The sequence below is a fragment of the Poecilia mexicana genome, unplaced genomic scaffold (assembly GCF_051168715.1).
Source record: "Poecilia mexicana isolate PSO_F unplaced genomic scaffold, ASM5116871v1 scaffold_5, whole genome shotgun sequence".
Classification (NCBI taxonomy): domain Eukaryota; kingdom Metazoa; phylum Chordata; class Actinopteri; order Cyprinodontiformes; family Poeciliidae; genus Poecilia; species Poecilia mexicana.
Window position 1 is genome coordinate 27,438,863 of NW_028263374.1, and position 27,333 is coordinate 27,466,195.

At 36.8% G+C, this 27,333-nt stretch overlaps 2 protein-coding genes across 2 annotated transcripts; both read left to right on the plus strand.

Annotated features, from left to right (window-relative positions):
- Positions 1-13,692: 13,692 nt before the first annotated feature.
- On the plus strand, positions 13,693-16,794 carry LOC106926983 (elastase-1-like). The gene is made up of 8 exons (XM_015002225.2): positions 13,693-13,820; positions 14,051-14,148; positions 14,278-14,378; positions 15,019-15,144; positions 15,299-15,435; positions 15,515-15,657; positions 16,433-16,582; positions 16,677-16,794. Exons 1-8 carry the CDS (start codon positions 13,781-13,783, stop codon positions 16,686-16,688), a joined length of 807 nt encoding a protein of 268 aa, XP_014857711.1. The 5' UTR covers positions 13,693-13,780; the 3' UTR covers positions 16,689-16,794.
- Positions 16,795-19,150: 2,356 nt separating this feature from the next.
- LOC106926982 (deoxyribonuclease-1-like) lies at positions 19,151-25,507 on the plus strand. Its single transcript, XM_088005818.1, has 11 exons — positions 19,151-19,788; positions 20,492-20,578; positions 20,709-20,800; positions 21,049-21,126; positions 21,234-21,346; positions 21,958-22,070; positions 22,508-22,659; positions 23,075-23,171; positions 23,261-23,378; positions 24,701-24,777; positions 25,391-25,507. The coding sequence occupies exons 2-11, from the start codon at positions 20,498-20,500 to the stop codon at positions 25,391-25,393; spliced, it is 924 nt and encodes a 307-aa protein (XP_087861944.1). The 5' UTR covers positions 19,151-19,788; positions 20,492-20,497; the 3' UTR covers positions 25,394-25,507.
- Positions 25,508-27,333: the final 1,826 nt, after the last annotated feature.

Here is a 27,333-nt window from a genome sequence, read left to right on the forward strand (position 1 = left end):
CTTGGCAAACAATAAAAAAGAATAACTGGAAAACTGCAGTTTTCCTTTCACGTCACAATTTTGCTCTACTTTCTGTCACATAAAGTGACAATAAAATGTGCTGAAGTTTGTGGCTGTAATGTGATAATGTGAAAAAGTTCAACGGGTGTAAATACTTTTGCAAAAAACAGTACATTGTGTGATCCAGGAAGTGCCAGAAGACACAGTTCTTTTAAGCAGAAAAATAAAGTTATCAATCTAAATAGGCAGTCTGTTAGCCTGTATGGTGTTTGTACCATTTATTCTTGGGATTCACTACAGAGAAGCATCTTGCAGAAAATAATTTGACTTTAACTGTTCTCTCTCTGGTTGTTTTCCAAACAGGCTTTTGCCAAATTATTCAGCACATCTTGTAAATTCTTCATGGAAAAGTCGCTGTCTTTAGCATTCCTGATATTAAGATAAATCCCAGGAATACTTGAGCATTAATAATCACATTTACAAGTCAAAGACACATTCATGAAACAACTTCTTATGATTAGTTGAGTTTATCTTGTTACTGCCACATTTCTGATGTTTTCACTTATGATTAGTAAAAACTATTATCTTGTATGATTGTCTCCAATATAAAAATACTAACTCAGCTGTTGTTGTGCCTTTTTTCTTACTGTATGACATTAAATTAGACTAAACTTTCTTGTTTTAGGTCAGCTTAGATCCATTCATCTTTTTATTGTCTCCAGTCAGTTACCAACTCAAGGTTGCTGGTCAGCTTTGACTACCAACATGGTTTGTATTTGCTCAATGCCAGAATAATAATGAAAGTTTTTCTCTGAGTGGCCTGTCCTTGTTGGAACAGGACTAATTTCTCTGTAGATAATAACTCTCTTACCAGCTTCAACCAGCATCTTCACAAAGCAATTAGCTTTTATTCTGAGAGTCATATACACGTTATGCAACAAAACATGTTCATCCTGGGGATACAGAACGCGTCTCCTTGCACATAATTGCTTGAACAGAATAACATATCTTTGTGCTAATGGAAACTGAACCCAAGGTTTGTGGAGCTCTAAGATTCCCTCTGACATGATGGAAGATTTCTTTTGATTTACCCAGACAGTCAACATAAGGAAGCTGTGTGTTTGAAGGTTTGATGTGTGCCTCCATTTTACCCAAATGTTGTGAAAAATGGTTTCAGCTGTACAAACCAGGGTATTTATAACTTTTAAAACTTCTGACATGAAGTCACGTTCATCATAATTTACCAAACTCAGTTCCAGCTCCATCCTCATGTGTTTCCACTGACCATACATTTGTGCAATTTAGCATTTCAAAAATGCATTCACTTGACAAGAACACGCCAATTTCAAAAAAAGTTCTTGTTTTGGATAAAAAGTTTTGGCACCAGAACAAGGTGGTTTTTTGGTTGTATTGAAATTGGTTTATTTTGCAAAACTGCAACGGAAACACTTATTTTGCATCACACGAGTCACGTGACCAGATGCTGAAGAAGACGACAGGAAGTAGTTGGAGGATCATGGTGCAGCATGTTTTTTAATAAATGAACAAACTTCACATGTGATTTTAATGGAAACAGCAATGCCAAAATTGTGTTTTTCCAACATTACCAGAATATTGACAAAGTTTTGCCCACATTTGTAATGCAAACGCAGATACTGTTCCCCACCCAACTTTTGAGAGTAGAGAATCAATGTTGCACTGTCTATGTCCACTTTCCTCTATAGAGTGCCTTTTCCTTTTAATAATTTATTTATTTGTAGAAGGACAAGTACTCAATTATTAGCAACAGAGACATCAACATTTACAAGCTACAATAACTTGCACCATTGTCTTTGTGAACAATATCTTATCAAAAGAGGAAAACTGTTTGGTGTTTTTTAGTGTATTGGTTTCTGCACACATCAAGACTGAACTCTGCATCAGACTGCTTTAAAATTAAGAACACAGTAGTAAGAAAAGAAATAGCCTTGGCCATGTGTTTTCTTACAGAAACTAAACATTTATTTACAATACTGATGCACTGTATGCTATAAGCTTTACTGCTAAAACAGCACCTATTGATCTTTGTACAGAAAGACTTAAGTCTGTGTTCCCACTTATCATATTCAGTTTTTAATGAGGCAAACAGCTCATTACCCAATAAGAGGTGGGTAGTCACTAATTACTTTTACTCAGTGATTTAATGTCAAACAATAAAAGGAGGATATGGTTTCAGCTGTACCAACCAGAGGGCACACTCAGTCACTCAGATTAATTTAGTTCTGAGCAAATTATCATAACAGCAACAACAGAGTCCATTTCCTACACAGAGGCTCATTCATTTCTACATGTATGCATGTTTACAGTTCATGTATTTTCAGACAAAATCTCTTTACGAATCTGTGTTCTGCTCCAAACAACGAATGGAAATATGTCAGCATCAACGGCTGAGCCAACAATAGGCAATAAGGCAGATGTGTCACTCGACTGCCACTGCCAGATCTGTCATAGACACCATATTGCCAAAAGGCAAGGAGAGCTCACCCATGAAATTGTTCGTAGCACGTCCAAAATTGCTATTTGGCATGGTATTGACTGGGAAAATGTGGCAGCATTTATGAAGCCTTCCTTTTTTATTGATCACTACTGCTGGGAAGGCGAGCCATACGTTGCTCTAATAAGGGGATGTGAGTCCTTGTCAGACATTCTGTTTGATATTACAGTAAATGTTACATTTTTAAATGGCATTTTGATAGGACATGATTTACATTTACACCGATTTTGTCTTTTTGTAGCTTATATGATATTGCCACAGCAGTCCAGGAGCTTCCATGAATATAAAAGTAAAATTCTGCTCAGACTTTTCTGATGAAGTTGTCTTTTTTTTCCCTGATCAGTTTATATTTTCTCACAATAAGAGGTGAGTAGTCACTAATTACTTTTACTCCGTTTCATTTTACTCTTTTACTCTTAGCCGAGTAGTTTCTTTGACCAATACTTCTTACTTAAGTAATGCTGAAATAGTGGTACTCTTACTTGAGTTGAATTTTGGGTACTAATTTATGTTAGTATATAAGTGTTTAAATGATAAACTGTGATAGGGGGTCTTATTTTAAACAGATACTTTGAAAACTCTGAAGCTAAGATGCAATAATCATTAAACTAAAAACGCTTGTAAAACAAAGATGTAAAAGTTTTTTCTGCAACACCAATAAAATCTATACAAGAGACATTTTATTTCAAAAAGGGCATTAAAGATCTGAAGAACCCAAGCATGATTTGGTCAGTTGTAGTATTGAGTTTAAACTTAGCAAATGTGGAAATAATTGCAAGAATCTGGGTTTTTCTCAAGTTCATAAACTTGCAGCTTCCTAGGTTAACTCCACTGAGCTCAAGTGGATAATTGTGAGAAAAGATATTTGAAGCTACTGGCTTGGAGAGCTAATCCATCCCTCCAACTGGAGAAGGAGCTGATTCACAAGAAGAAAAAAAACTATACAAAGCAATATCCATAATAATTTGAATGTGTTAATGATGTGGAACGGGAAAACGTGACTATCAGATGTAAGATTTAAGAATAGAACACAGTGTATAAAAAAGAAAGAGCCTTAGTTGTGCTTTTTGTTGTGTTTTAAACATAAGTTTACAATATTGATGTGCTGTACACGGTAAACTCCACTCTATTATGCACAGAACTGAAAGGGTTACATCTGTTTCCTTATTTTCTTATGTTCCGTTTTTAACGAGGCAAACAGCTTCGACGAGTCAGCACATCGTTAACATTAAATGAAATGTATGCAAGAATATAGTGGAGTACTTGAAGAGAAACATTCTATTCGTTTCCAGAATGGGAAAGAAACTCCTGTCCAATTTACAGTTTGCTTTGCCATTTCTCTTTAGATGTCATTTGGATTACACTTGCAGAGAGAGTGGGTTTACACAAAGGAGGATCTAAAATCTCTCACTGCTTCTCTCTTGTGTTTGCATCTCCCTTCAGCTCCCTCCATGCATGCTAGCTGTTATTTTGGCCAAGGCGGCTAAAGCTGTGTGGCTTGCCAACCTTCCCAGAGGGAGCTGGCAGGAAACCCGAACACACTCAGGGGTCCTATTGACATGTCTCTTAAGTTATCGTTGGTTAGGCAGCACACAGTGGGAGCGAGAGGCTCTTGACCCAGATGATTTAGGTCTTTCATATCCATGACCAGAACCTGCCTCTGATTGCAACGCTTTCTTGTCTTGGCGCTGATCCAAATAAGGTCCTCATAGACAGATGGTCATTAGATCTGATAATGGGTATCTGCAGGTTCCTGCCCAGACAAATGCCCACTGCTTTAGTGGCAATGATCATTATCAGTCAAGGACACTTTCATTGAAAGCAAGTGAGGGAATCATTAAAAAGGCTCAATATTCCCAGTTGTGACTTTTTACTACACAGTCGTCTCAGATCTCTTTTACCTCCACTGATGCCATATATGTGTGCATGTGCATGTTCATTTTCATTACTTTTTATATGTATGGTAACATGCCCTAGTGATATTAAGGGTGCATTCACACCTGTCCTGTTTAGTATGATTTAATGAAACTTAGGTTTGAACTCTAAAACCAAGATCTCAGTTCGATTAAAGTGAACTCTGGTGCTGATTGAATGTTTATGTGAACATCAAGCAGACTAGAGACCACTCCAAAAGCAGGGAGTGAACTATACCGCAGGGCATTCTGGGTAAATGAATACAACCAAAACAAATGTGCAACAAATAACTGACTTAATTATTTAAAACTGGCAGAAATATAACCCGAAGGATCTGAAGATGTATCTTAAGGAAAAGTATTTACTCAGGTTGGCTGAATGCATGCCACACTTTTCAGATTCTAATGAGTAAAAATGTTTCCCCATTTGCAGTTATTTGCTACTCTTTGTCGGTCTGTTCCACAAAATTCGAAAAGTGTAGAGATTTATAGCTCCGATGTAAAAATATTTTAAAAAGTTTAAGGGGAATAAATACTTTTGCATTGGACTGTATTTCTCTTATTAGATTTGTCAACATATTGACTTCACTGTAACACAAAATGTGTAACAGTTTTGGTGCTACTGTACCAAAACTAGGATGGTAGCAAAGCAATAATTAGAGTTTGAAAATTGCTATTCTTGTTCTCATTTTCAACTTTGACATGCACCTCTTCAGCGATGTGGTTTATTTATGTGGAGCTGATCCGGCTATAATGTCTGAAGCCACTTTGATTACAGAGACCTGCAGGCACAGATGAATACGTGCCTGAAGGCTATTTATCGATGGGTAGGTGGTGTCATCTCATCACTTGTATTTCTGCCATCTTTTCGTGTTCCTGATTGTGTCTGAACATGGGTTATTCATCTGCATCGCCAGTTCAATACAGCATCAGGTCCATCTCTGCTGGAAGATTGATTCTCTGCCCTGGCAAGAAAAAGATTTGGAATTACCTTTGACAAACTTTGTGCACTCCCAGCCTGAGGTTCGATCCGCCGCAAATGAGTGTCATAAGATATTTGGAAAGCAGAGAACTTTGGACTCCCGTCATAATTACTGGGCTGACATTTAATCCAATTACCAAATACATTTGGTGTCAGATAGGATTTCAGAAGTTTAGCTCCCTATATGCTTTTGCCTTATATTCTTCATACTGAGGAGAATTACAGAGAATTGGAGCTGATTGCATATTTCATGTCTTGTCACTTTAATGGCTGCATGTTCTTGAGTGATTGGCTATTGTCTGCCGCTGAGGCCTTATTATATGACACAACAGAAACTGAATGTCCGCTTGCTTTCTTGCAGGAAGTGTAAAAGGAAATTTAAATAATCCTTTAGAGAGAAAAAAAACACCCAAGCTGCTACGTTTCATTAATTACTAATTAAATATTCACCTCCAGGTTTCACTCAAACCCCCCAACATGTCTCCATTTAGGCTTCATTTTTTTATTTTATTTTCTCGGTAGTGTGCTGCTGCACAGTTTTCTAAAGCAAACCTATGCCCTGCTTTTATGAGATATGTGCTTAGAAAAAGGGGCAGCTGCTCCACGTTGTGACATGAAAGAATTCACATTGAAGCAATGATTAAAAATGAAATCACCAGCAATTACTTTTAAGTGCTGACGAAAAAGAGAGCCAACAGGGAAACTCAAAGCGTTTTCGATAAGTTCACTTAAAGCATGCATTAAACGTAAAATGAAGTATTTTTGAGCCATGGATGTAATTAATTCAGGGAATTTTCTTGATGTAAACGTTTTAGATAATCTCTTTATCAGCTTGCTGGCTAGAATAAATCTTGATGCCTCAAGACTGGATTTGTTTTGTCTTTCCAACAAATATGTTTAAACAATGTTGAGTCATAATTTTGTAAAGCTCTTCTAATGCAAGCAAAAAGTTTTTTACACAACATGACAAGCTTCTGAGATGCTTTGGTCATCACACTGATGATCATGTAAAACATCTGCAGTTGATTATAAGTTGATTTTTCAACATGGACACTTCATTCCATTTCACTATTCAAAATTAAGGATGTCTAAGTTAATTTTTTTCCCTTTCCAATATCCCTTCATAACACTGACTGAAGTCATGCATGAAAGTAATATTGCACAGACCAGTGAAGCCCTGCGATTACATTCTTTGTCTGTGTGCCTCCAATTGTCAGAGGTGGGAAGTGATTGACAGAATACACAATAGATTCGGAGGTTTGCTCCGTGTTGTTTAACTCACGTCGCCCTCAGACATCAAACGGCCTCTAACCTGCTTTTCTTTCATGGGGTTGAATTTTGGAGGGAGAAACAAAATCTGGTAAAACTGTGACAGCTTTACAATTTATACACTGACACATTAGTCTGCAAATGAAGCAGTTTCTGATACGACACATTTACCCAAACTGATGTTTGTGATGTCGTGCTAATTGACGTTTAGTTATTTGCTCTTCTTTTCCTGTGGGAATAATTGTATTTGACAGCCAGTGACAGGTAAACTGTAAATTTGAAAACATGCATTGCAAAATAGATACAAGAGCTCCCCTTGCTGTCATGTTTTTTGACAGAGCAATCCCAAGAAATGCATTTTAAAGTAAGTTTTAGTCTCTTTTTTGTTGGAGATTATTTTTAATTCTTGTCTCTCTTCAACTGGAGATGATAATGAGATTTTTATCACATCTTGATAACTATTTGAATGTCATGTAGGGTTGGACAATAAATCAATAACTATTGCGATAGACACATGATCAATATTAACAAATAGAATATTCACTGATCTCAGATCCAGAACCGCACAGAATTCTGGGAGATGTAGGTAGAGGAAGGACTTTAGCCACTCGACCTCTCACATCGATTTAAAGTTTGGTGGCATCAACTAACTCACTCACTCTTTGGTTACCTAGCAACAACCTGTTGAGTAATTTGTGCCAGCAGCAGTTTAATGTTTTGCTACCGTGCCTTATCACTGCTCAACAAGGAAAACATTGAAAACAATGAAAAAAGTTTGGTAATATTTCAGACATTTAATCAATAATTATCGATAGACTGATATGAAATACTCATATAGTGAAGCGTTTTTCAGCCAAATTGTCCATGTAATAAACACAGCTGCTGGAACACGCAGAGCAAAAAAGGTTGAATAACAATGTGTCAGATTTTTAATCATCTTCTTTCCTCCTCCACCACTCGGCGGAGGAAGCTCGGAGCAGCCCGGCCCGTTTCCACTCCGCTTGACCCAGCGGACCACAAACCCAAGGCTGGGACCTGGCAACACGGCCGCAGCTGAGCCCCGGGCAGAGGGGAGCGGGAAGAACCAAGAAGCTGCAGGTGAAAGCAGCAGCAGTCATTAGGGGACGGGGACGGATGAGTAATGCACCCCGGGATCAATCAGGCACAAATGACCACAGGAGATCATCTTTCTCCAGCAGCAGGATCCTGCTACCCTATCCTGCCCCTTCCTCCATCAGCCACGTCACCTGGCGCCTTAAAGCCACCAGATGTACAGGAGCAGGCTCAGAGAGGACGATGGAAGGAGGACAGAATGTGATCAGGCACTGTAGTAAGAGAGTTGTCAGGGACAGCAGGAGCCTATATTGATTGTTTTCGCTTTTGTATAATTGCAATTAAAGTTTGCAAACAGCCGTGTGGATCAGTTTCACAGCTGTCGCCCATGCAGGGATGCAAGGCAGCATTGATGGATCCTTACACATTTCCGTGGCCAGAAGGGAAAGCCAGTAATAACCCCAGGCACTCAAACTGTGAGGCTGAAATACTACTAATAAAAAGCTGCTTTTTACTGACATATAGCACCTCTACAAAGATCAGACAGAAAGATATTAGACTGAACGGAATATTTGTGATTAAAGCCGATTTAAATATTTGAAAACTTAATGTCTTTCTTCTGGGAGGCACAAGAAATAGAGGGACGAAAAACAATCAATTATTCAAACCATTAACAATCCCATTAATCCATTCATCTTCCAGTTTTGCTCAGAACTGGGAAATTTCAACTTCAACTGGAACGCCTTCTGAAGTCAGATTTCCCACGGCAAACTGGGAGCAACTCCGTCTACCCCAGTTACGACTTGTAAAGTGGACTTCAAGTTTCAATATGGTCGCTAGTCGCATCAAGAGTAATAAGCTATGGTGGAAACATGCTTATTTTACAAGACATGCATGTAAAAGTGCATCTAAAATCAACGTGAAAGTAAAGCTTAAAAATTATATTTGTAAGAGTTGTTAATGGGAGTTGCCATGTTGAAATTACAACTTCTTAACTGGGACACTGTTACCTTGTTTTTGACGTCAAATCCGAGCTCTGAGTTCCTATATTTCCCAGGTAACTGGAAGGCAGCATCAGTCCAGCCAGCCTGTCCATCTCCAGGTGTCACTGGCAGAGGCAGGACAAACACAAATCACCAGTTCATCATATGGTAACACAAAAACAGCACAACCATCCATATACATTAATTCACACCTGTTACAATCAAGCAAGGTTAACTAAATTAATTTGCATTGTTTTGATGGCTGGAGGAAGCCCAGAAATCAGGAGACATTACCACCCTGAGGGGGATTTCAACCCAAGACTTTGGTGTTTTGAGGGAACTTCAAACACATTTTTGAATTAAAGGAAGAAAAAAAACCTTCAAATTATTCTGTCATAGAAGTTGGTGGTGTCTGATTTAAAGAGACATTAACCTCTATTTGAAGACACATTAAAATAGAATTAATTTGGATTACCATGTGAACTGAGACCGGGAGGGCTTCACCTCCAGTACGCTCCTGTAATTGGTTGCATAGATTTCCATTAAATCTGGTTTGTGGAGTCCTTTGATTTAGACTAAAAGCTACATTTTATCAAAGTTATGGTCGCTGTACTTTTTAAACAAAGCTAAATTAGAAATAATCCACAGGGACGTGACGCTACATTAAATCTTAGCATAGCTACAGAGTCTGTAGGCTTCCTGACGGCAGCATACTGATAACAGATTGGAAGTAGAGAGTTAATGGTAAACAGAAAAGATGAGCATGTGGATCATACTCCTGTCCAAATCCCAAGATACATTTTAAAAGCCAGGACTTTTCCTAAGTGAAAGAGAGAGAAAAATGAGAAAAATTTACCGTTTTACTAAGAGCTGTCATCTTTAAAAAATAACTAGTCCTATTCACACTTTAAATGTCAGTTTGATGAAACATCACAAGGATGTCATCAGTCACATCATAGACGCTAAAAAAATAAAATAAAATCAGTGACATCAGGACCAAAACCACTTTGCATTTCATAAAGGAAATAAATAGAGTTTATCTGAGTTTTATGTTGAGTAAGTGGCTAAATAATAACTGTATATTTCAGATTCAAAGCAAACGTAGAAACAGCATTAATAAAGGAGGCGACATTTTGTCACTTTGATTGGTATAAACATAAAAATAGCGTTGTGCTCCACCTTGAGCCTGATAATGGTCACGACTGCCTGGTTGTTAATGCTCCCTTGGTTCAGTAAATTACTCTGAAAGTGATCCAGCACAGATTACAGCTGTAAACTCAAAGGTTGCTTTTGGTGACAGTCCAACACAGTGTAATGAAGAACTTGGAAGTGGAAGAAAAAGGATCTGCTGCTTTAAAAAGGAGTGACACAGTTGGTAGCACTGCTCCTTTGGAGCAAGGAGGTTATGGGTTTGAATCCTGACCTCAAGTTTTACTGAATGTAGTTTGCATTTTTCCCCAATGAATATGTAGGCTCTCCCTTCCATAAAGTCCAAAAAACATGACTGCTAGATTTATCTGACTTTTAGGCACCAGCCTGCCTGAAACTCAAGTCAAAGAAGTAACAAAAATAGATGGTTTAATTTTTTTTTTACAAAATACAAATCTGAAAAGAGCGACACTCGCATTTACTGTGACAGTCCTGAGTAAAGCCCAGGGTAATAAACCGCCTTCAAGAATCACCTAATTGGTAAATGAAGTGCATCCATGTGTAATTTCATCTCACCTCAATCAAGCTGATCTTTGGAGGCTTCTGAGGTATTATTGCTACAGAACAAACAGCATTATTAAGAAACACAAAGTTGTAGAGAAGTTTAAGCAAGAGTTAGGTTCTTAAAGCGGCAGTGTCATGTAAAATCAACTTTTTATAGCTTTACATCTTGTTATTGTTATTTCCTCATCAAAAACATAGCTGGAGTGTTGCCTTGATTGTTTCCATGCATGTTTGAGAAACGGTTGACTCTCCATGGCAACCATTCAAAACACATGTGCAAAACGCCTGGGTGGACCTAGCTCCCCCTTGGAGACGAAGCTCCTCCCCCACTCAGCTCCTTCAGACTAGCCAGCAGCAATTAGCAAGAACCTGGTGGAACAGGGGGTGGAGGTGACAAACACCCTAAAACATTCAGCCAGAGCTATAGAGCAATGATCCATAGCAAAGAACTTTCATTACAACGGCCTAGTCAAAGTCACCATCTAAAAAATGTTAGTTCTTGACATTTTAAACTTTAGGGAAAAGTTGTTGTTTTTTTTACACTAAAACACAAAAGTTATTGCTTGGAACACTGAAGATATTTTTAACATTAATAGCCTCTTCCTGAACTAATAACACTCCACGTGTCTTGCAACACTTTGTGCTTGTGAAAGTGGGATTACAGCATTTACCATTATCTCATATTTATTGTTCTGTGCGGAGCTATTTTGTCTGCATGTTGTTTTTTTAATGAACCACAGAGGTTTTGATAAAAGCTGTGAGGGCTGCAAACAAATGCAACTAAACCTCCGGTGAAAGCTTTACTTTAAACATTATTGTTTTCTTAGAAAATCCAAACCAATTATATGATATTGGCTGAGGGAAAAATAAAATCGGAGGCTGCAGAATGACAGAGCCAAAATATAATTCAAACACCAATAACTTCATGTTGACAGGGAGACAGAAAAGTACCTGTTCAATTTTATACAACAATCATTTTAACCAATCTTTGCTGTCATAACAATAATTTTGAGAGGTTTTTGCATAAATGCCTGGAAAACTTGCTGTGTAAATGGAAGCATTAACCTGCACGTTTTACAGGTTTACAAGAATATTTCACCAAAATTCAATTTAAAAAGCTGTTTTGTTACATGTTCAAAAACCAGCAATCTAGCATATTGAGACATGAGTGGAAAATGACATTGGATGCAGGTGAGTTTAATCAGAGGAATGTAGAGCAGCTGTGGAGGAGAGAAAACAACAAAACCGATGGAAGGTGAATAATTAACACAAACAGAGCTGAACTAGACAATCAGAGAAACTACCTACCGAAGGAAAAATGACAATTATCTAGGAGAATAAATCAAAACACAGAGAACAAAACAAAAGAAATAACTTGGAAATCACCACAAGGAATTAATATATGGCAAAACCCTAGTGACAATAATACCTGAATATGGCAAGACCTTTCTAACATTAATAACAAACTCTGAAATAATCAAAACAGTTATGAAAACCAAAAACCCAAACATGACAAAGTTCAGACTCTCTAAACAACCTGAAAAATTATGTAAAAAACAATCGCATGTAAATTAAAGACAATCTTCCTACTGGAATAAAATCTTTTAAGTTTTTGTTTTATGTACATGTTTTTTTTATCAGGTTTTGGATTCTTTTTTTTGTAATATCTCATCTTAGGAAGTTTGAAATCTAAGTCCATCATTTTTAATACAGCTGGCATTATTAACATGTACTCTGCCATAACCCTTAACTTTCTATCACAGGCCCAATCAGAGCATCCCAATAATTTCTTTGGAACCTCAATTTCCTGACTGTGTGTGCAAGACAACTTTATGGGAACCAAATCGACTGTTCGCTAATGAGAGGAAGCTATATCAAGAACCAACATCTTTAATTAACGCATCCCCAGCACTTCCTGTCTTTGATCTCGCCGTTTGATTTATGCCTCTGTGAGAGAAGGTTGGTGGAGGGCTCCACGAGAAGTTAGGAATGGAAATGAAGACGTGCAATGAGAAAATGATGAAACTGCGGTGCCCCTGTTGTACGGAAAGTCTCGCAGCATTAGGACCTTTCCCTTTGTGTAAAGGGCCAGCTCAATTACAAGTCAGCATAACTATCTCTTCAATAGCCTGATAAGGCAATAATCCCAAATCCATGCCGTTTTAATGACTTCCTGTCTAATTAAGAACTGCTTTACAAAAGATGGACACATCTGAGGCTGTCCCTTTGTACAGGAACCTATTGTTGGAAATATCAGTGTGACCAGCGATGAACTAAGTAGTTTTTTTTTCTTTGAGAAAGAGCAAAAAATAATCTAGTACAGTAATCCATGTTATTTATTACTCAATGTCAGAGAGGTTAGAACAAAGTGGAAATCCCCTGTTAGTTCTGATGCTGAACTCTCCAGGTTGCAATGTAGGTCCTCATTTTGTCTTTAAATATTTATATTTCAGCAGTTATAACTAATATTTCATGTTTAATCTCATGAAGATTTGGATGTTTCAAGCATAAAAACACCTAACTAATCAGTCAGAAACATTAGGTGTGTGTTTCTGACATTATAAGCGTTTTTGTTAAGTTTGTTAGTCTTTACTGCCCTCTAGTGTTGGAATTTAACACTGTTACGTTAACAAGCAAACATCCAGAAAGTGGAAAATTTGAAATGATACAGGATTTTAGTAATTTAACATGAAATAAACTGCTTATCAAAATGTAAAACAAATAAAATCAATACATTTAGTTTTCAGTTCTGGAGGTCCACATGTTGCATTTCTTGTTTATTTGCCAGTATTGAACTAACTAACTAACCTTTGACACTGTGAAACTTGACCCTATAAAATGTTTTACACTTTTGTATTACTAAACATCTAATCACAAACTTGCATGCTATTTTAATTTTAGATTAGTTTTGTTCACACATGCAAAGTGAGTAAGTGCACAGTCACAGCTGCTATTTCTCCAGTATCTTTGTGCAATAACTGCTAAAAATAAATATAAATTTCCAAGAAGTCAAACACTCCTACATGACAGTTAACTTTAAACTGAAACACTCTGACACATCTACCTTACACTGAGAGATAAAATATATTTAGAAATAACCATAACCTTGGTGTCTCTGTAATTTTAGAGCTGTAGCTGCAACTTTTTCTGTTTGATATTTTCCATCGCTGACCTAATAAAGAGGCGTGTTTCATTGGACTTCAAGAAACACTGTGTGAGAAACCACAGGTGCAGTCATGGACATGACTTTCCACTCCAGGTCAAGGTCTGGTTTGTGTATAAAAGGCGGTAAAAGCATTCGCTCCTTGCAGAATTGTTCTGACTTGACGCAAACATGCTCAGGATTCTGGTGTTGACATGCCTCGCTGCCTTGGGTAAGAACAAAGAAACATGTACACTGAAAACAATAAAAATACTCTAATTTTTTGCAGCTAATTTTATTAGTTTTGCTCAATTGCATACTATCTGAATGAGATCGTTTACTTTAAGTAAGCAGTAACTTCTATCTACCAGCTACATCATTTCTTTCTACTTCTTATTGTTTTTGAAATTATGGAAGAATTTCCGTGTCAAAATCAAGTTGTTGTTTTGTGTTTTGAACCAGCGGTAGCTGAGCAGCAGCATGAGCTCAAGTACCTGGAAGACAGCGTGCAGAGAGTTGTTGGAGGATCGGTTGCCAAACCCAACTCCTGGCCCTGGCAGGTAACACACTGCGGATGCTACTAGTTATATTTAATGTGTCTGATTTAAAATGGAAATCAAATGTGATCAAAACAGAATGACAAAAAAACTTGAAGAAAGTACTAAATCCTGCGTTCATTCTCTTTTCAGATCTCTCTTCAGTACCTGTCTGGCAGCTCCTGGTACCACACCTGTGGAGGAAGCCTGATCCGTACTGGCTGGGTGATGACCGCTGCTCACTGTGTGGACAGGTAGCGTAAAGAGTCTTACCTTGAAATGTTCATGGTTTTGTGCTTACGCTTTTATTTGACACAAAAATTTCAGTTTGTATAAAAAATTGTCATTTATTTTGTCTCCTATTTGTCTCTTATTTATGCATCGACCTTGATTACACTTCTCACAACTTCAGAAAGTGTAGACAATTAAAGCTTAATAAGTTAATTCATTAACTATGATATCTCACAAGAAATATTTATTTCATCACATACTTTAAAATGTTATGAGTTAGTCCTGCTCAGAATACACTGACTATGTTTAATGAACTTCCAAGGTGGATACAAAAATGGTTCGAAACAAAATAAAAACGATGAAGAGAGAAGATTCATTTAAAAAAAGCGAAATGTCAGGGCAAATATCAAAAACAACTTTACTACAGTTACATTCAGGTACAGAATAATTATTGCAAGGAGTTAAAACTTATGTTTTTAAATCTTTAAATAGAAGAAAATGTGTAAAATAATTGATAAGGTTTCCTATTACTGAATGAATTCGTTTTGTCGTGATTTTTTCAGCATTGTGTGTTCTTTCTTTTTTGACTTGTGTATGGAAAATTTTAAAATGATTAAACATAAAGATATACTAACTACTTTATACCGTTTCTGTGTTTTGTAGTCCAAGAAGCTTCCGTGTGGTTCTTGGTGAGCATGACCTGTACGTCAACGGTGGAACCGAGCAGGTCATCAGTGTGAGCCAGATTTACGTCCACCCCAACTGGGCTTCAAGCAGCGTCGCTAATGGGTGAGACGTGTCTTTAAAACACAGTTATAACATAAGAAAGCGTTTAATTCTGAGCTCACTGGGGGCTGAATGTGACTCTTTTGGTCTAAGCTTCAAACATGTTTTTGCAAAACGTCTGGCATCCATGCTAACAGTTTTGCTTTCTGTATTTCAGATACGACATTGCTCTGTTGAGGCTGTCATCCAGCGCCACCCTGAACAGCTACGTTCAGCTCGCCTCTCTGCCCCCCTCCGGCCAGGTTCTGCCTCACAACAACCTCTGCTACATCACTGGATGGGGACGCACCGCCAGTCAGTGCCTTTGCACAATATTGATATTATTTCCTATTCTTTATGCTAAAGCTAAACGCATCATGTTCCTTTTGATCAGCTGGTGGAAGCCTGTCTGCTCAGCTGAAGGAGGCCTACCTCCCTGTGGTTGACCACACTACCTGCTCCAGGAGCGACTGGTGGGGCAGCACCGTCAAGACCACCATGGTGTGCGCTGGAGGTTATGATGAGGCTGGATGCAATGTGAGTCTGTTTCCTTTTTCCCCCCTCATTTTTATTAATACATTTTGACATGTAGTTTGACATATCGGATACAAGTGGTACTTTTAAAAAAAGTGCTTTCAGTCAATTAAAAAAATTAATTTAATTAATCACACTCTGGTACTGTGATTAATCACTATGCAAGATTGAAGTATAAATATGCACATTTTCAAAAATGTTTAGGAAAATGTTTGATTGTCTCAATCCAAATATGTCTGAAGATGTTCAGTTTTCCAGGTTTTTACATTCAGGAACGTTTAAATGAAGTCATTTAATTTCAAATGCTAACAGTAACAGAAATAAGACAAAAACAATGCTTATGTGCAGTCCTGTATAATTGTCTTCAAGGAACTAAAGTTATTGATAAAAAGTTATGTCTGAAAAACATGTCAGTATTCCTTCTGAGCCTAAACTTGACTTTTTTTTTTCTAGTTTAAAAAAAAAAAAAAAGACATGTCATCTTGCAGCCAGTTGCTGGGGTTGAGCAGTTTTCCAGGACAGTAAAATTCTGTCATGCCAATAATAAGCTAAAGCCAATAACATCCATCTGCTTCCAACCAAGATTTACGATGGAGTCCTCAGGAGTACCACAAATGGCCACTAGAGGGCAGCTGTCATGTTTGTCACACAGATCAGAAACACCGGGACTGACTCCTGATCATTTCTTTTAGATTTACACGGACAGGATTTTTGAATTTTTGAGGTTCTGGGGGGAAACACCCCATCAAACTTCAACCTTTCTGGTTTTTACTCTCAGGGTGACTCTGGAGGCCCTCTGAACTGCCAGGTTAGCGGCAAGTACTACGTGCACGGCATTGCCAGCTTCGTGTCTGGTCTGGGCTGCAACTATTATCAGAAACCCACCGTCTTCACCCGCGTGTCTGCCTACATCAGCTGGATGGACTCAGTAAGTGTTAACCAGCCAAACTCTCAGTGTTTTTATTAATGATTGAAAAAGATGGACCCCTAATGAGCTTTTACTTTTTCTCCCCCCCCCCCAGATCATGGGTTAGGTGTTGCAGAATGCTAAGGTGCAAGGCTGAGTTTGATTATGTTGGCATCTAAAGAAAAAGCTATTGCATTCGTCTCATTCTCCAAAATAATAAAAATACAAATAAACTTTGTCTGAAGGCTCGTTTTTTATATAAATAATAGCAAGCACATTTATGTACCTCACAAGGGTAAACAAAAAAAAGAAAAAAGTGGCCTGCAAAAGTATCAATACTACTCTGACTTGTTTTTTTGTTTGTTTTGTTTTGTTTTTTGCATTTTGTCCAATTAGCAATCAACAACCACTCAGGGTAAAAGAACTTATTGCAGGAGTCAGTGTGGAGTTTCTTGGGAAGTTTATTTACACTCTACCTTTCATGCACTAAACCTGCCTTTCTGGTTCACAGACTGGTATGCAACTGTTGCTGCCAGGGGGTGAATAAATCTCTCAAAGTTTACACACACTGCATCAAAGGCATCAGTAAATTAGTCTCATACAATAAGATGTTATTTTATTTTTAAAAAATGTTGAACTGCAAGTTTCCATGTAGGGGAGTGAAAAAGAGGCAAATTACAAAAACAAATCATCACACTTGGCTTTATTTAGGCCAACATTTGAGGGACCCTGGTTCACCTGCTTGTTTTTTTGTTTTTGTTTTTAAACACTGGTTCCATATTCACAAACTTCTCAGAAAACCTGCGACTCTCACGGTGAACTGATATGAAAGTTTCCTTTAATCCTGATTACTTGTTTCTTATCAGCCGAGCTGCTTAAAGCACATCTTTCCAGTTCCTGAATTCCTTTCTGACTTTTCAGGTCAGAGTGACCCAGCACTTTGCACACATCAATTTCCTTCTGATAAAAACATGCCTCACTGCAAAACAGTTTAAAAAAAAATCTATTAACAAATAATTATCAAATAATTATTCCCTACACTACACACTTCTGATTTAAGTTTCCTGACTGGCACTAGCTGCGTTTCCATTACAAATATGTGTAAAACCTTGTCAATATTTCATTAAAGTTTAAAAAAAAAAAAAAAAAAAAGCACAATTTTGCAATTGCAATATTTCCATTAAGTAAGAAATGCTATTAAAATCACATAAATGAGTTTAGGTAACACTTTATTTGAAGGGGTGTGCATAATACTGACATGACACTGTCATAAACATGACATAACACCTGTCATGAACACAAAGGAGTCTTTATGAATGTTTATGACTGTTGTCATGAAGTGTCATTTGGTAAATAATGACACTTTTAATGCAAAGTTGCTCTAAAAGTTGCATTAAAAGTCCATTAAAAAAATTGCACTAAATTATCATAATTTACAAAACCATGCAAAGTTAGTACTTTTAACTGAAACTGAAACATTCATAAAGACTCCTTTATGTTCATGACAGGTGTCATGTCATGTTTATGACAGTGTCATGTCAGTCTTATGCACACCCCTTCAAATAAAGTGTTACCTAAGTTGAATGCAAAAATCCATTAAAACATGCCACAGTATCATCCTCCCTGCTGTTTTCTTCTTCATCCGGTTGTTGATCATGTGACTCGTGTGAAGCAAAAAAAGTGTTTGTATTGCAGTTTTGTGAAATAAACCAATTTTAATACGACCAAACAAAACACCTCAACCTAACGCAAGAACTTTTTATTGACAACCAAGTTTGTTTTGTTTTGTTAGTTTTTTTGTTTCAAAATTGGTGCGTTTCAATTAAGCAAATTTATTTTTGAAATATTAAATTGTGCAATTATACAGTGAAGGGAAATGCAGCTAGTGTAACAAAATTGAATGGATTCATTTTATCTGTCAAGGAGTTAAATTGTAAACAAATTTTTACTGTAACTTTAGTGAAAAAACGACTCAGTATAATAAATGCACTACATGACAATATGTAGAAAATGTCCTCTTATGTAAATAAATTGCACTTGTAGAGGGATGTCCACTAATGGGAGGGATATGATGGTGTTTTTATTATAAAGTTATAGCCATTATTGCATTTGGACAAAAGGTTATGGCAACAGCTGGAAGAGGCGATATCCAGGATGTGAAGTCCTGTGAATAACAAATACTTTTTTACAGCGTCAGGCAATGTACATCATCATGAAGGTTATTAAGAATATGATATTCTCAGAATACCAATATATTAACAAGTCGATTGTAAATTGAATTATTATACTGGATCCTGTCACACAAAATATCAATAATTAATAATGACACTCTTATTGGTTAAGTGACACTTAGAGAAATTTGATGGGGCTGATTACATCTACTGGATAAAGATCATCTCTTCCTCTACAAAGGTAAACCTGTGGATAATTTGAATTTTCTGTGTTCATTAGTTAACTTTAGGGAAAGTTTGGAAAAGAGAAATAAAATCTAAGTGAGTCATTGTGAAACCACTGTGGTCCAGTAACAGTGCTGTAACGTCTCTGAGCAAATGGGATGTGGGACCTTAGTGGGCACGGTTCCCATGGCAGCGTTTCTCTGGCGCTGCCAGCAGGGATTATCTGGAATATCATCCTCAAAAGCGGGACGTTTCTCCCGCTTTTGAGAAATCTCAAAAGGACAGTGTCTGGAGATAAGATTATTTAGTTCAATCTAATCACATCTGAAGGCATTTTCATCACACCTGGTCCAAATAGTAAAATTATCGCACCTGTGTATGAATAGGAATGTTCAAAGTCAGTTGTTTTTTTTTTGTTCCTCACATCAGCAGTTCAAATTAACATTACAGAAAACTTCAAAAACACATCTGAAAAAGTCTTTGTTTTGCCAGTGCTCTCATCGGAGGACAATTTCCTTTCCTGCTAAGCAGGGCAAACATGTTAATTTCCTGTTTTCTTAGACAACTAGGAGGTGACTCACACCATCAAAGGCATGCACATTTTATCAGCCACAGTGCCCAATATCAAACAAAAAATGTGAAATTCTCCTTACCTTAAATACACTAACAAAAGCAGGAAGCATGAGTGGCGTGTGATGGACCACGATGGGCGGGTTTCAGTTGGAAAACTTTTTGTTGAGCTGCTTCTGCAGTGCCGTTTCCTTTTGAGTGGCAAAGCTCCTTCCCGCACTTTTTTGAATTTCTCTGACTCTGATCACCATTACTAGACTTGTAAGTATTTTGCTCTACTTACTTCACATTCCTTATTTTGTCACTACTTTGCAAATGGAAAGTATTTGTTTAGTCTGATTTTGTAAGTAAAACAGCTGTTTCATTTCTTTATAGATTTGTGATTCTTAACTTTCAGTAGTTCTCATTTATTGTGTCATACTGCATCTGCCTCCTCTACCTCCTCCGATTCTGCTGTTCAAGTGCATTTTTATACAATCATTTCTAAAGCTTCCTTTTAAGCTTCTCATTAGTCTTTGGTCTGTTATTCATTTTCAGTTTAACATTCTGATGTTTTAGGAAGAATGTTTGCCGTAGTCCATTTTCTAAGCATTGTTTTCAAGATATGACTTTCAGATACTGTTCTTTTCTTGAGGAAGTTGTTTAGTTTGATACTTCTCTGGACTTTTAACAGGTTTTAAAAAATGTAGGTTTTAACCAACTCCTTAGCTAACATCATAGAATGAACGTGCCTTTATAAACTTCAGGTTACATTTACACCACAGTATAATCATTGAAACCTGGTAAATGTTAGGTCATGTATAAATTAAAACCCTAAAACTTAAGTTATCTAAAGTGTGGATTGTAAATTCTTAAACATACTAGTGTGTGTGTGTGTGTGTGTGTGTGTGTGTGTGTGTGTGTGTGTGTGTGTGTGCACGTGCATGCGTGTTTGTGTACATGTGTGTTTTTTTTATTAAATGAGATCAAAATGAAAATCGCCGCCTTCAATGCAAAGAAACTGGGACTTCGAAAAGTCAAAAACACCAAAGTTTGCAAATACCTTATTAAGGTAAGAAATGCTTTTCATTCTTGAATGGAATTTAATTGAATCATGGCAAATGAAATAGGAAGTCGCATAAAAAGAAATGGGAACAACAAAAGCATGAATATACTTTTTACTTGCCATACATTTCTCCTAGATCATCTCTCAGTACAGCATAGTGTTCATACTGGAGGTGATGGATAAAACTGGGAAAGCAATGGAGATGTTACTGGAAAAGCTCAGAGCTGTGTGAGTGTAACTTATAAAAACAAAATGCAAAAACCTAATCATGTTGGTTGTTTACAGCAAAAATCTGACAGATATGGATGCATGAAAATGTGTTTCAAAAGAGAGGTTTAAGATGATCTTGCAAAGATTTAGAAGAAAATTAAAGACCAAAGCTGTTATAACTGAAAACAGCAAAGACATGAAAATATAATAACATTGTGATAATAATATAAGTTAATGTTTTCTTATGCCGTGTTTGTTTCCAACAGTTGTGATAAATATGAAATGGTCTGCAGCTCAGCTCTCGGCAGAAATGGCTACAAGGAGAAGTTTGTTTGTTTCTATAGGTGGGTCACATAAACCATGTTTCAGAGGCTGTCAGTAACATAAAAAAGTATCTTCATCATACATTACATTCATCTTTCCTCTCTCTGCGGTGCTTTGTATGTTTCAGAGAGGATGAGGTCGAACTAACGGATCAGCATCAGTATGAAGACAATCAGCCGGGGGACGAAGACGCTTTTGCCAGAGAGCCCTTGATTCTGCGCTTCTACTGTCCTACCACAGGTCTGCGCTGTTCATCTAATGATTTTATTACACCATTAGCTGTGATTAGCTTGTTGCTCAGACTTAGAATAATTACTATAATTACTGTTGACTGAAGAACAAATATTAGAATACGCAATGTTTGACAAAGCCAGAATATCAGCAGTTGCTTTTCTGTCACATCTTTATTATTGTCATTGTATCCCTTAAGTTCTTAGTATGGTTAATACTTTTGTCTTAAAATATCATTAATGTTAACAGAGGTAATTTCATTATTCATAAAATACATTGGTTGCTAAGGAATAAAACAAATGCACCTATCTGTATCAAGAATGCTGTGAAGTTTATTATAAATGATTTGTTTTTAGACATTTTTGTTTCAGCAGCACTGTGTAAAAATACTCCAAGATGAATATGTTGAATCACAATTATTGTATTTCAGTTGAAACTGTTGCATCATTTTAGCCATTTAATTAATTGATTTCATAACCAAGTCAGTGTTTTTTTTCTTTGTGTTGTCGTAAGTGCATTATGTTATAAAAGGTTTAATCTACAATATAAACTTTCAAGTTTGTTAATGTGTGTACAGGAATACAGTATACTTGGGATTTCTCTCTTCTGTCCCACAACAGTTGCCAAAGATCTGGTCCTGATCCCGGTTCACACCCAACCAAATGATGCTGAGAAAGAACTGGATGAGCTCCATGATGTGGTCAAAACCATGAGAAGGAAATGGAAAAGCCCGGTAAGGATTAAAGATTGATATCCAAGAAAAACTTGAGAATGTGAAACTAACTATATTTTTGCACTTTCTTTTCACATAAAATGTTCCTTAAATGAAGATTGTACTCTGGTACCTCACAGCTACTGAATGAAAGTACACCTCTCGATGTAGCTTAAGAACCAACCACCAGATGGCGCTTTTGAGGCTTATCTAGGCACAAGCACAAAGTGAGACGCATACATCTTTATGATCACTATGTCACTCACTTATTGCGACTCCGCTGAATGGTTTAACACAAACTTAGAAATAATGAGCACAGAGTAACAAGAACAGACTAATCACTAAATGAACAGTGCTAAATTAGTAATCCTTTGCTGAAGTCATGTAAAAACCAGACAAACACAGCAGAATGCTACATTATGATAGGCAACGGCTTTACCAATATTTCTCTTTTTCAGAACATTATGGTTCTGGGAGACTTCAATGCAGCTGGTTCATATCTTTCAAAGAAGAAGAAGAAAGTGATACGCATCTCCTCTCCTCCTTTCTATTGGCTGATTGACGACACGGCTGACACAACAACTCACTCTAACAAGCACGCCTATGACAGGTGAGGCGTTATCTTAACACATTCTGTGAATTTAGTATGCAACTCATACAGTCATGCTGAAATGGTATTTTTCCATCTTATGGTTATAACTATAAAATATAAACAAAATGTCTCTGTAAATACATTGAATAAATGGAAAAAGCCATTCACAGGCCTTTCATCTTGTCCTTAGACAGCTCTTTCCATTCATAAAAGATTATTTTTAACTCAGATTAACTTAACAGATGACCATGACAGGATCATTTTCTTTCTTAAAAGCAATTCTGTTTTAGAATGTGTGCTTTTTTAAATCCATGTTAATTGTGTGTTATTGGGATGTTATTTGGTATAAAAGGACAAGGTAATGCATAATTGGGAGGAACTGAATGTTTTAAGAACCACACTGAAGACACTGTGATGCCTCTTGTTCCAACAGGATTGTGGTGTACACAAAGAAAATGCAAAATACCATCGTCCCCAACTCAGCCAAACCTTTCAACTTCCAGAGAGAGTTCAGGCTAAATAAGAAAGTAGTAAGTTTCATGTTCACAACTGTAAAGGTCAGAAATGAGTTGAAGCTTTTAAAGAGCAGAACACTGTTCTTTCCCTTTTGGTTTCCAAGGCTCTTAGCGTCAGCGACCATTATCCTGTGGAGGTGGAGCTGAAGACTGCAGTGAGAAGAAGGGAGAAAGCCACACGTGCAAGAAAAACATCCACCAAAGGAAAACCTTCGAAAAAAGGTCGTCTTTACTTTACTGACCACACAGATTAATACTTCAAAGTGTAATTGATTAATCAAACTGGACTTCCTAATGTCACAAGCACTGGAATACTTTAGTAACATCTGCCATTTCAAACTTAAAGATGTAGTACATAATTTTTATACAAATATGTCCTTCTCATATTTGTTGAAACTCTGACTATGGCCTGATAGTGTGAGACAGATAATCTGTGAAAACACTCAGCTCCTTTGTCTCCTCCCTCTTATCCTCCTGCTATCTGCAGAAATACACAGCTTGGCCAGAAACAACCAATCAGAGTCAGGAAGAGTGTCTCAGCACAGTCAACATCCCTTGTGAACAGATAATTTCTCTCATAATATATGGTCATGAAATATCGAAAGCCAAGAAATATGTAAAAGACATTTTTATAAGAAATTATATTCTACAGCTTTATGAATGGAAGGACAGATAAAAGTCCAGGAATGAAAATGAAATTGATAAACAGACTTATTTAAGGTCTGATCTACACTTTTTTTGTTAATAAAAATCACAATCTCAGCACAGAGTTTTCTTAGATCCTAATAGAATAGTTCTAATTCACAACTTCCTCTTTAATCATATATAATGTGTGAATTATGAATTAAGCTTGACGTAGACTCCAGTTTGAATTAAACTTTAATGTCAATGATGGTGGCGTTGGCGTTTCCAGTTAATCTACCAGGCATGTTCTATGAAAGTTAGAGAAAGCCTGAGTAACTGGAGATAACCTACACATGCCTGGTGAAAACCTAATGCACCAAGACAAAAGAAGAGGGATGCTATCCTAAAACAAACTCCAAAGAAAAATACTTCTATTCATTTATCTTTCATACTCAATTCATCTTGCTCAGTGTTTCAGCAGAGAGCCATTAGTGTACAAAAGGTGGGGTCACCCTGGGGAGCAACTAATGACACACAGTCTCACACATAAGGGCAATTTAGAGAGAACAATTAACCTAAACAGGTTAAACTGTCATGCTCAAATAACATGGCTGTTTTTTGAGCTTTCAAAAAACATTTTTGAATTGAGAATATGCAAACTCCTTAACTGAAAGATCCCAGGCTGGGTTGCTCCAAAGCAACAGTGCTACAACAAAACAAAACTGGCTGAAGTTTTACCATGAAAGACAAAAATAATTATATTAGGTCTCACACATAAATCCAGACTCCATCAATTCAAACTGAGTCAGAATTAATGCAGTTTCCCAAGATGGAAAGTGTACTAATTCAAACTCTGAGTCATGTAAATGCACAAACTTGTTTTTAATTTTGGCCTCCTTTCTTTTAAATGAAACCATAAGGAGCTCAGAAGAGATCCAAACCAGCAGACTACAATGGAAGGAAGACTCAAGCAGCAAAAAGGAAGCGTAATGAACAGGTAACACCCAAGAGCGCAATGAAGAGGCAATGTGTTAGTGTTCATGTCAACATTTTCTAAATCTGGCACCTGTTAACAATATCAGCTTCTGTATCAGTTAGTGCCAATATTCTTAAGATGTATTTTGTTTTTAACTACATAAATTTTACTATTTTCATGTTCATATTCTCAGGATGAGCAGGTTTTAAACCAGAGAGTTAATGTGAGTCTGATATTGCTGAACATAACCCTTATGACAGAGCAAAGGTATTCAAATCCAGTCCTCCAGGGCCTGAGTCCTGCAACATCTCTGCTTCAACACACCCGACTCAAATAATCAGGTCATTAGCACGATTCTGGAGAACTTGGCTGCATCCCAAGCAGGTAATTCAACCATTTGATTCAGGTGTGTTGGACCACAGACATGCCTAAGAGTTGCAAGACATCAGCCCTCGAGAACTGGATTGGAATATCTCTATGCTAGAATGTTAGATAGGTTAACAGCTAAGTGTGTTATGTGTCAAAGACACATTAAAAATACTTTAGTGTGAAAGTGGATGGACAATTATTGAATTTTATGGAAACTTTATTTTTCTCTCTCTCTTTGTCGCTTTCAACTCTGCTCTCTACCAAGTAGTCACCACCGCCTCAACGGTCCAATTATGAAAGTGCTGGTTCTGAATGTTTGGACGATGAAAGATCTGAATTGTCCGACACTGAAAGCTCCGACTTTCAACGGTCCAATTATGAAAGTGCTGGTTCTGAATGTTTGGACGATGAAAGATCTGAATTGTCCGACACTGAAAGCTCCGACTTTCAACGGTCCAATTATGAAAGTGCTGGTTCTGAATGTTTGGACGATGAAAGATCTGAATTGTCCGACACTGAAAGCTCCGACTTTCAATGGTCCAACTCTCAATGGCTCAACTCTGAAAGATCCATTCCTGACCAAACCGTTTCCTGTCTGCTGGTTCCTCTCACATGGAATCATTAAAGGAAAATCATTCATGCCGCCCTTTCAGCATCCTGTTCAACATACTAGAAGACCTGTGCCTGCTGTCTACTCGAGATCCAATGGGCGGCCAATCAACAGGTTGTGCTCAAATCAACTCAAGGGCACAGATATAAGAATTACTTCAACCTCTGTGTGATTTTTCTTTCTTGAGCTTTCAAAAAATAAGTTTTATCAAAAGGTTACCAATTTCCTTCGTTGCATTACTAGTGTTACTAACCATGAAGTCTTCCTAGTTTAGTTTAAGGTGTTGCTTATTAACTTGTAACTTTCTTAGGGAAAAACCTTTTTCCTTTTGGTGTGATTTATTTTTTCTTCATCTTAGAAATATTTGTATGAAATATAATTTTATTTTTTACTAATGCATGTTTCATATTCAGCTGTTTTAATTTCATATGTGTTAAATAAATTTGTTCAGTAAGCAAAATTTGTACAGTAAGTAAAATTTGACAAAATGTTTCCTCAATATACATTTCATCTCAATAAAGACTGACTTTGCATGCACAAGTTTTTTTCTGTCAGATTCCTTATCAACCACCATGTCAGGCATCAAAAACGGGGATGTTACTTTAAAGCAATTCAGCTGGGAAACTTTGAGGTAGTATATAAAAATTGATTTTCAGAACCTGCTTGCTAAATTGCTAAATTAAATATTTTAATATCAAATAATTAGATTGCATTCTTTTGAATGTAAGGTTATACGCAATGGTTTTGGGTTATGATTATTTTTTTATTTTTTTTAGAATAACTCATCATGGGCTATTAAATATCAGAACATTTACATTAATAGCTAGTGGGTTTATTCATTATTAAAATAAAAAATAAAACATGTTGGTGTTCCTGAAGTTATGCAATTGCTTCTTCTGTCCACTGGATGTCACCATCAACCTTTTCAAGTTTATGAATTTTTTTTAGGTCACTAGTGACTCACAGTTAACACCATTAATTATGTCCAATTGTTTGATTGTAATCTTGATTTAACCAGGTATGTTACATTGAGATTAAAAATATATTTTTCAACACAGAACTGGCCAAGAATAGCAGCAGCACACCGACAATTATGACTCATAAAACCACAGACATCCAAAACCAATAAAAATACATTATGGATTAAAAAAGGAAGAGAAATAACAAAATACAAACATATCCGTAAAAGTAAAACTGAGGATAAAATAACACTCAATATATTTCTTTGTAATTGCTTTAACAAATCTTATTTACAAACTGATTAAAAGTGGCTTTAAGTACATCAGGAGAAACCATTTCCTTCAACTGTGAGTCTTTCTGTAGTTATTCCAGAAAGGGGGCAGCAAACTGGAAGCATTTTTTGCCTTTATTAGTGTGAAACTTAGGAACAGTTAATAAAATGTTACACATTAATTAGTTTTTCCCATTTTTTTTAAGGAAAACTTGAGTTTGACAATATTTTTGTCATTTATGTCAATTGAATTTTGCTTAGTTTTGTGAAAACCTCAGTAAATTCACAGCCAGAAGACTGCAGATATAGCCAAATTTCAATCTCAGAGGTCCATCTGTTTTGTCTGTTTAAGCACAAACTATTTACC